At 47.4% G+C, this 10,000-nt stretch overlaps 1 protein-coding gene across 4 annotated transcripts in view; it reads right to left on the bottom strand.

The window, feature by feature from the left end:
• carmil3 (capping protein regulator and myosin 1 linker 3) overlaps window positions 1–10,000 on the bottom strand; it is a 55,404-nt gene that overhangs the window by 38,427 nt on the left and 6,977 nt on the right. For 3 of the 4 annotated variants that reach the window (XM_035536007.1, XM_035536006.1, XM_035536005.1), the window contains exons 3-11: window positions 6,660–6,710; window positions 6,509–6,568; window positions 6,250–6,371; window positions 3,970–4,064; window positions 3,703–3,773; window positions 3,521–3,594; window positions 1,721–1,796; window positions 1,090–1,178; window positions 596–690 (exon numbers count right to left, since the gene is read on the bottom strand). In XM_035536007.1, the coding sequence (XP_035391900.1) occupies window positions 596–690; window positions 1,090–1,178; window positions 1,721–1,796; window positions 3,521–3,594; window positions 3,703–3,773; window positions 3,970–4,064; window positions 6,250–6,371; window positions 6,509–6,568; window positions 6,660–6,710 (733 nt within the window). Of the gene's footprint in view, window positions 1–595; window positions 691–1,089; window positions 1,179–1,720; window positions 1,797–3,520; window positions 3,595–3,702; window positions 3,774–3,969; window positions 4,065–6,249; window positions 6,372–6,508; window positions 6,569–6,659; window positions 6,711–10,000 lie in introns of those variants that run through there. The other variant, XM_035536008.1, reaches the window with a different exon arrangement.

Raw genomic sequence — 10,000 nt, forward strand, 5'->3', positions numbered from 1 at the left:
TAGACACATGTGCAAACATAAACACACACACACAAGTTGTTACAAACATAAATACACAACATGCACACACACCTTGTTAGTTTTAAAAAAAAACACGCAGCATGCTCAATTGCATACATATACAAAAAAGTGAGGTCAGACACTGCTGAAGAAATGAAACTTAAAATAGAAATAACCACAGACCACACACACACACACACACACACACACACACAAGTTGTTACAAACATAAATACGCCTTGTTAATTTGAAAAAAAAAAACACACAGCATGCATACATATATACATATACATACATATACAAAAAAGTGAGGTCAGACACTGCTGAAGAAATGAAACTTAAAATAGAAATAACCACAGACCACACACACACATGCACACACACACACACACACACACACACACACACACACAAGTTGTTACAAACATAAATACACAACATGCACACACACAGCATGCATACATATATACATATACAAAAAAGTGAAGTCAGACACTGCTGAAGAAATGTAACTTCACGCACATACACACACACACACACACACACTGACGCGCGTGACTGTGTGCACCCTTTCCAGGACAGGCTGTGGTCAGACCTTGGTTGTCCAGCGCGTTGTGGGCCAGGCTGAGGGAGTGCAGCACAGACGCTGGGTTCTCAGACAGAGCCACCGACAACTTCTGGGGGAAATCCCTGCCAGGACCACAGCGGCGCGGGAGGGACAGGGGCGCCATGGCGACGGAGGAGGAGACGTTAGAGAGAAGGGCACGTGGCCAGACGAGGAGCCGAGGAGATGTGAGCAGAAGCGTGAGAGAGGGAGGGAGAGAGGGAGAGAGAAGGAGTTAGAAACAGGAAGACAGGGCAAGAAAAAAAGAGAGAGACTGTGGGAGAGGGAGGGAGAGAGAGAGAGAGAGAGAGAGAGAGAGAGGGGGAGAGAGAGAGGGGAGAGAGAGAGAGAGAGATTAGGGGAGAAAAAGAGAGAGAGAGTGGAGAAAGAGAGAGAGAGGAAGAAAGAGAGAGAGAGAGGGAGAGAGAGAGGGAGAGAGAGAGAGAGAGAGAGAGAGAGAGAGAGGGAGAAGGAATCAGACTCACGCTTTGAGGCCGACATTCTCCAATGTTAACTCCTCCAGGTTGCTGGACTTACTGACTGTGTGAAGGACCTGCTCCACTACCTCTGAGCTCTGCTCACACACACACACACACACACACACGTACATATTTACACACATTCCTTTTTCAATACTATCCCAGGATTTAGCAACACTGCAGAGATTTAGCAAGAATGACAAGAGAAGAAACAGACAAATCGGCCTGACTGCTGATCACAACACATCAACACAAACGAGAGGGATAACAACACGTTACGGCATGACATCGGCACAAACGAGAGGGATGACAACACGCTACGGCATGACATCGGCACAAACGAGAGGGACGACAACACGTTACGGCATGACATCGGCACAAATGAAAGGGACGACAACGCGCTACGGCATGACATCGGCACAAACGAGAGGGATGACAACACGTTACGGCATGACATCGGCACAAACGAGAGGGACGACAACACGCTACGGCATGACATCGGCACAAACGAGAGGGACGACAACACGTTACGGCATGACATCGGCACAAACGAGAGGGATGACAACACGTTGCTGCATGACATCAGCACAAATGAAGCAGACCGGTCTGACTCCAAACCAAGGCGGCAAATATTTACTAAGCGCAAGTCTTTGCACGAGAGCTTGGTGAACCACGTGTTGTAGGCCATAGCCGCCACGATCACGGCGAGGTCCCTGCAGAGGACGCACATGAGAGAGAAGAAGGAGAGAGGAAGAGGATATAGGTGAGCACCTTTCCGAGCGCCCCCTGCGGGGAAAACTGCGTGTCTGAGAAGAGCGGCATCACAGAAGCCTAACTATCTGGCTCGAAGTCCCAGCGACCGAAATAGAACAAACGCGGGGTGGGGAGGTGGGGATGGAGCGGAAACGCTGAGGGAGGAAGGGAGTATCGATGGGAGACCTGATACCGAGACAGAGCTCTGCTCAGCACAGCCTGCCTGTGATGGAGCTCTTAATGCTGGCTGTGGGCCCAAAGCCACTGCATCCTAGGAAATAAAAGACTGTAGCATCAGACCTGCTTTGTTTTCCGAGAGAGAGAGAGAGAGAGAGAGAGAGCGATGGAGAGAGAGAGATGGGGAGAGAGGGAGAGACAGAGAGAGAGAGAGAGAGAGATGGGGAGAAAGATAGAGAGGGAGAGAGAGAGAGAGAGAGAGAGAGAGAATGAGAGAGCTATGGAGAGAGAGAGATGGGGAGAGAGGGAGAGACGGAGAGAGAGAGAGAGAGAGAGAGAGAGAGAGAGAGAGAGATGGGGAGAAAGATAGAGAGGGAGAGAGAGAGAGGGAGAGAGAGAGAGAGAGAGAGAGAGTGAGAGAGTGATGGAGAGAGAGAGATGGAGAGAGAGGGAGAGAGAGAGAGAGAGAGATGGGGAGAGAGGGAGAGACTGAGAGAGAGAGAGATGGGGAGAGAGGGAGAGAGGGAGAGAGAGAGATGGGGAGAGAGGGAGAGACGGAGAGAGAGAGAGATGGGGAGAGAGAGAGAGAGAGAGAGAGAGAGAGAGAGAGAGAGAGAGAGAGAGAGATGGGGAGATAGAGAGAGAGAGAGAGAGAGAGAGAGATGGGGAGATAGAGAGAGAGAGAGAGAGAGAGAGAGAGAGAGAGAGATGGGGAGATAGAGAGAGAGAGAGAGAGAGAGAGGGAGAGAGAGAGAGATGGGGAGAGAGAGATGGGGAGAGAGAGAGAGAGAGAGAGAGAGAGAGAGAGGGAGAGAGAGAGAGAGATGGGGAGATAGAGAGAGAGAGAGAGAGAGAGAGATGGAGAGGGAGGAGGGTTGGGTCCTCTGTTAGAAGCTTGCGGACGTGTTCTCATTTGAGACGTCATCTTTCGGCCGCTCAGTCTCGCTCTCAGTCTAAGGCTGGATGCACAACCCCTTACACGTGACGGAGGACAGTGCCAAGCTGCGGACCCTCACACACACCTTCCAAAGCTCACTGTGAGGCATTTTTAATGAAAGCAGGGCCCTCACACCTGGGAAATTGTTGCAGTCCGCATGCTACGAGCGGCCGCATTTCATCGTGACCAGCTGCAGGGATCAAGTTCCCTTTCCTCTTTCAGGCTTCTGCCAGAAACATTCAAAACCACAAACTCTTAGTTAGAGCAAAACCGCCCTCTATCGCAGGCGACTCTGAGCGTTGCATTCTGTCAGGCGTCAGGTTTCTGTGGTGAGTGTATTTTAGTGTGAAAATTCCCCCCACCTCCAGCTCGGGTGAGTGCCAGCAGAAGTGCACAGTCTCTGCAGTGCTTTTATTATGTCTAATTTTGGGGGGCTGAATCATAGAACTTCAAGTAGTTATAACTTAAGGACGATAAGACGCACAGTGATTTAAAGACAAAGTCTTTACACCCTGCAACGGTTGTTTGTAAACAGCAGACGACGTCTTCTTTTGTGAGAGTTCAGTTCACCTGCTCTCCAAGTGACCGAAGTCCAGCAAGTTTAATTCCCTGTTGTCCTGGGCGTGATAGATCGTGTCCACGTCCTGAAAGAGGAGGGAGAGCGATAGAGAGGGAGAGAAAAAGACAGACATGGGAAAGTGACTGAAAGGAAGACTTCCGGCAAAGCCGGAGAGGATGAGACAGGCTCTTACCCACTGGATCTCCTCTTTGCAGCTGATGCCGTTGTAGTCGCATAGAGCCGCGTACGTCTCCGAGAACCCCCCTGAAGCGGGCGAGAGAGCAGGGGAGGGGGACGAGGAAGACGAGGGGAGACAAAGGAGAGACGTGGTGAAACTGACGCCGAACGAAAGAGACTCGGCGAGGAGGAGGCTGTTAGCGTTAGCTGCAAAGTGGCTTTAATAAAAGATGTGGCGCTTGTGTGCGTTGTGCACGTGCGTGCGTGTGGTGATTCTCCTCACCACACGTTCTCTGCGTCTCCACTGATGTTTCGGAATTTGGAGAAAATTTATGCCCTGCGTCAGAGACATCTCCATCTGTCTGAAAGAAAGATGGACTAGAATTGTGTGTGTGGGGTGCCAGACAGAGGGAGAAAGAGAGAGAGAGAGAGCTCAGATGGATATTGCACTGAAATATTGCAATACGCACTTCTCTACTCCACCCGTGTGCTGGCGCCTCCGAGGTTTGGAGAAGGATCCTCTACTGGGAGCGGGAGATGCGGTAGCTCTACGCTATAACCTGGAGCGGCGTAAGCCTGGCCACTGCAGCCACAGACACCGCATCAATCTCTCCACCCTCTCGCTCAGCCAGCGGGTGGAGGTGCGTGGGGTAGAAAGGCTCCGTTAAAGAGAAGGAGAGCAAACTCCGAGGAGTGCTTCACCTGAAAAACACAAGCCTAGCTAATGACGTAGGAGACGCGGTGGAGAAGCCGCGAGGAACAGCCGCGAGGTGAAGACTGAGAAGGGTTCGGAAATATCGGGATGTTTAGACAGTCCGCTCCTAAAATGGGCTCTGACCTTCGCTATGACAATAAATAAAACCAGAAACATTTCGCAATCAGCATTTGACTTTACAATATTACCAGTGGTTTAACCACTCAAGGACTTTGTTGGAAAAAAAAAAAGAAGATTATTGGAGTCACGTGTCCCAATAAATGCAGGCATAAATTTGACCTAACTCTGTATTTAAAAAACACAAAATCACACAGTTTAACTGCTCTTAAAAACTGCAACACCCCCCTATAAGACAGGTAATTTATGTAGTGGACCTCAGAATGAAAGTGGTTTAAGTACACAGGACCTCAGAAGAAAAGCTGATGGAGTGGAAACAGCGATACAGATCCTCACATAGGTGTCAAAGATCTCTAGAGTGACTTCTTAACATCTGAAGATATCTGCTTTGCCTAATGCACCAATTGCGCATTATAACATATTTCACATTTTGAGATAAATACAAAGTTAATGAGAGGTTACCATGGAGCAACCAAACGCTCCTACATATAAATACTGATCAGCCACGACGTTAAAACCACGGACAGGTGAAAGGTATAACAGCGGCAGGCCATGTTAGCGGCAGGATATGTTAGATGTGTTAGGCAGCAAGTGAACGGCTCTTGAAGTTGAAGTGTTGGAAGGATAAATGGTCAAAGTGTGAGGATATGACTGACTTTGACAAGTGTAATCATATTCCCTAATGACTGAGACCACAGTCTGCAGGACAATGTGCTCTGCACGATAGAGTTCAGGGTGTTGACTCAGCCCTCAAACTCCCTAGACCTCAATTCCATGGAACAGCTTCGGCAACACGGTTTTACACACGATAATAGGCAGGTACTTTTAATGTTCTGGCTGATTGGTGTGTGTATACACACAACCACAAACACACAAACACACATGCACACACTAATATATATTAGCACTGTACTGTAGTAAAAGATGTAAAGGTTCTAGAAATTGCACAGGGTTTTCGAAGAATTCTTTTTTTTGGACTGAGGCTCTTTTCATCAACTTTATTTTTGTGGCTGATGAAACACTTCTGACTGAAACATCCTCTTTCTCTGGTGACCCAGCGCCTTTGACTTTTTACTACCTCTTTTACTACAGCACAGTACATTTCCAGGAATCTTATATATATATATATATATATATATATATATATAAAATTGTGACTGATCTCCACGCCATCTCTGTAATGATTTATATATATATATATATATATATATATATATATATATATATATATATATATATATATATATATATATAAAATTGTGACTGATCTCCACACCATCTCTGTAATGATTTATATATATATATATATATATATATATATATATATATATATATATATATATATATATATATATATATATATATATAAAATTGTGACTGATCTCCACACCATCTCTGTAATGATTTGGCATTTTAGAACAGCCCAGGCCCAGTTCAGCGGCCACTCCCTCTAAAATTCAGTGATCTGGAGAAGTGTCACGAGTCCCATCACTCCAGCTCGTCCCCGGAGCTCCGCCTCCCCTGAGACCTTTCACCTTTCACCTGTTACTGCCTCACCTACTCTATCCCATGTACTCCGGCCAGTCCGTGCCAGTGTCCCCTGACCTCCCCTGACCTCCCCTGACCTCCCCTGACCTCCCCGGGCCTCCTTACCGCTCCGCTTGTACCCTACCACACTGCCGTCACTCCCAAAGAGCGGGAAACCGCGGGTGTTCGCCTGGGCTGACTCACGCGTAGATGGAGTTGTTGAAGATTCGAGAGAGAGCGACGTTCACATGACCGAGCAGCTGACCCAGGTGGTCGCTCGACTGCAACCTGAGGGAGCAGGTGGACTTTTCTGTTTCTATGACAACCTGAGAGAGAGAGAGAGAGAGAGAGAGAGAGAGAGAGAGATAAAGGGAGAGAAAAACACTTCACTGAAGCACTTCTGTGAAGAAGGTGGTCTATTTCTGGACTTCCGGTGGCGGGGCTGGTCTCTCCTCTGCCATACCCGGTGCTCTGGTTGAAGGTTCATGGCGCGAATCTCTAGGAAGTTAAACGTCTGCTCCACCTACAGGCAAAGACAGACGCATGTAAACACATCCGTCGCGACAGCACTGTGGAGAAAGCTGGACTGGAACACATTCTGAGTGCTACTGCACCTTAGTGGGTATTTTGGGAGACATGAGGTAAAGCCTCCACATTGACAACACCTGAAACACAGAAAGAAAGCAGCATGATGTAATATAACTATAGTATGGCACAGCCTAACTGTAACTGTAGTAATATAACTATAGTATGGCACAGCCTAACTGTAACTGTAGTAAGGCACAGCCTAACTGTAACTGTAGTAACATAGCTACAGTACTACACAGCCTAACTGTTACTGTAGTAATATAACTATAGTATGGCACAGCCTAACTGTAACTGTAGTAATATAACTATAGTATGGCACAGCCTAACTGTAACTGTAGTAATATAACTATAGTATGGCACAGCCTAACTGTTACTATAGTAATATAGCTACAGTACCGCACAGCCTAACTGCTACTGTAGTAACATAGCTACAGTACTGCATAGCCTAACTGTTACTGTAGTAATATAACTATAGTATGGCACAGCCTAACTGTTACTGTAGTAATATAACTATAGTATGGCACAGCCTAACTGTAACTGTAGTAATATAACTATAGTATGGCACAGCCTAACTGTAACTGTAGTAATATAACTATAGTATGGCACAGCCTAACTGTTACTATAGTAATATAGCTACAGTACCGCACAGCCTAACTGCTACTGTAGTAACATAGCTACAGTACTGCATAGCCTAACTGTTACTGTAGTAATATAACTATAGTATGGCACAGCCTAACTGTTACTGTAGTAATATAACTATAGTATGGCACAGCCTAATTGTAACTGTAGTAATATAGTTACAGTACTGCACAACCTAACTGTAACTGTAGTAATATAGCTACAGTACTGCACAGCCTGTTACTGTAGTAATATAACTACAGTACCGCACAGCCTAACTAACTGTAGTAATATAGCTACAGTACGGCACATAATCAATTGTAATAATATAACTAGAGTACAGCACATAATTGTTAGAAAATAGTTACAGTACAACCAAATTGTAATTGTTATATAGTCACTGTAAATGGTGTTTTTTATGAACACAGGGCACAGCAGTGCTCGAGAGTTTGACTGTGGTTACGGCAGGCTGGTTGAGGCTAGAGCCTAATGACCAAAGGCTGATTTCCACTCTTGCATTAATGATCAAAAGACTACTCCATATTTCACAAAGAGACTGCCTCCATATTTCACAAAGACTGCCTCCATATTTCACAAAGACTACTTCCATGTTTGTGGTAATGAAAACTGATGAGCAACAGGGAAAAAAAACACCCACAAACAGACATCAGGTCAAAAACAAATGTGATGTCTACACATAGATTATGAGCGTAAATTACACTGAAAGTCTGGGGGTTTTTTTGCTTTTTAAATGGATGATTCATGGGCTTTTAATGACTGAAAACCCACCGAAAGAAACACTCCATTTGCTCTGGAGCGCCACAACCTGACCGCTTCCTCACGTGAAAACAACGGAGCCTGAGCAGTTTCAGACCTCCTGTAGCACCGGGGTTCTACAGCCATGGACGGACCACCCCCGGCCGGTCCGTCACCGGCCGGGTAAGGCCACTGCACAAACGTTATCGTCGCGGGGTTCATTTCTTTACATCTGTCACTGAAATGCCAGCCTTGGTGAGCCTCACTGGCAGTCTGGAGCTAAATAAGTAAACGCTGCAGTCATTAAGGGAGGGAATGGTGTTTGTATTGAGTTCGGTCGTGCTCATGTTCTGGGTAATTCTATTAGGATTAGGATTATATGACATAATATTTTCTTACTGTGCTAATCTCTTAAAGGATTCGTTGAAGGAGGCTGGTAATGATGTTGCAAATACCAAACGGAAACTGAGGATCGTTTGAAAGCCAAAATCCTACCGCGGTGTAGACGGTCCCCCCACCCCCATCAGTCTTAACGAAAACATCTCTGTTAAGACGACCTGCTGTGTGTGTACCGCGGTGGGGGTGTTGTGTTGTATAAGCGGAGTCCTCTAGAGGGGGGACTCCGCTTTTCAGAGCCTGCTGAGGGAGTTCGGTGACAGCTTGACCGACCGCGCAATCGCTTGGATTCGGGTTTAAATCAGGCCCAAAGAGTGACAGCCAGTCACAGAAAAAGAAAGAGAGAGAGAGAGAGAGAGAGAGAAAGAGAGAGAGAGAGGAAGAGTAGGAGGAAGAGGACGCCATGGGAAGAAGGAAGGAGAGTAAAACCGTGTGATGCGCGGGGATTATGGGAAGCCTTGAGACGAAGGTTTGCGGTGCGTTAAGGCACTGTGGAAGGGAAAGCGATTCTCCACAGAAGCGCAGACCGTTGTAGTCTAGTGTGCTGCTTAATCTCATGTATAATTCACGCCTCCTAATTAGCATAGCCAACACCCCACCCTCCTCCCTCCGCTCCTCTGCGGGCGTCCTGCCGTCTTTCGGCATCCCTCCTCCTGGTTACTCCCGGCGGTACAGCGCCCACTGGACGGCGCTGCTCTCCTCCTCCCACTCCTCCTCTGCCGTTTGCGCAGCATCCAGCATGACTTCTCACCTCCTCTCTCTCTCTCTCTCTCTCTCTCTTTTTGCCCTTCTCGTCACTGCTATGTCATATTTTGGTTCCCTTTCTGTGCCCTGGCTTTCAGTTCCCAAAGACCTCCCTATAAATCAGCCTTCTCTCTCTCTCTCTCTCTCTCTCTCTCTCTCTCTCTCTCTCTTCCCCTCGTGCTTTCTCTTTTACTCTGAGATGCTCCGTGGCCCGTGAGGGGTGCGCGGGCCCGTCAGTGTGTCCGAGGCCACGCCGCGCCGCTCTCCGTAACACTCCGTGCCTGTGACGGAGATCACTGCCCTCGCTTAGAAGAATACTTCTGCATCAAAGGCTCGGCTATCAAAGGCAGCTGACAGGAGAGAGCAGTGCGTAAGCAGATTCATTAATTATTAACAGGCCGTGGCGTGGTTGCGCCCGATCCAGGCTGAGGCTGATCTCTGCGTCATGGGATGAAACAGTGGCGCGCTCCAATTAGGCACAGGAACACATCAAAGGGGGCTCCCGCACATCCTGCGGTGGCAACTGCGCCTGGTCGCCGCGGAAATGGGTGCGATAAGCCCGTGACAAGCTGCGTTCCAGACGGAACGGATCAGAGGAGTGAGAAAACAATAATATTGGATTTTTGAATATATTACCCAGTGTATTATCCAGTCTGGAATTATGTATTCATAGCATCCAGAAATACCCACAGGCACTACAGACAATAGCTTGTGAGAGAAGTGTGATCTGTTTTTAACGAAGGATCCGTTTGGCTGCTGGGTCAGAGGAGAGGTCAGAGGTCACTGTGTGGACGTGAGAACTGTGTCCAGGCCTTGATACAGGAGGGTCAAAGGTCTAATCACCTGAGAGGAG

This window comes from Electrophorus electricus, chromosome 18, assembly GCF_013358815.1.
Source record: "Electrophorus electricus isolate fEleEle1 chromosome 18, fEleEle1.pri, whole genome shotgun sequence".
In the NCBI taxonomy this organism is placed as follows: domain Eukaryota; kingdom Metazoa; phylum Chordata; class Actinopteri; order Gymnotiformes; family Gymnotidae; genus Electrophorus; species Electrophorus electricus.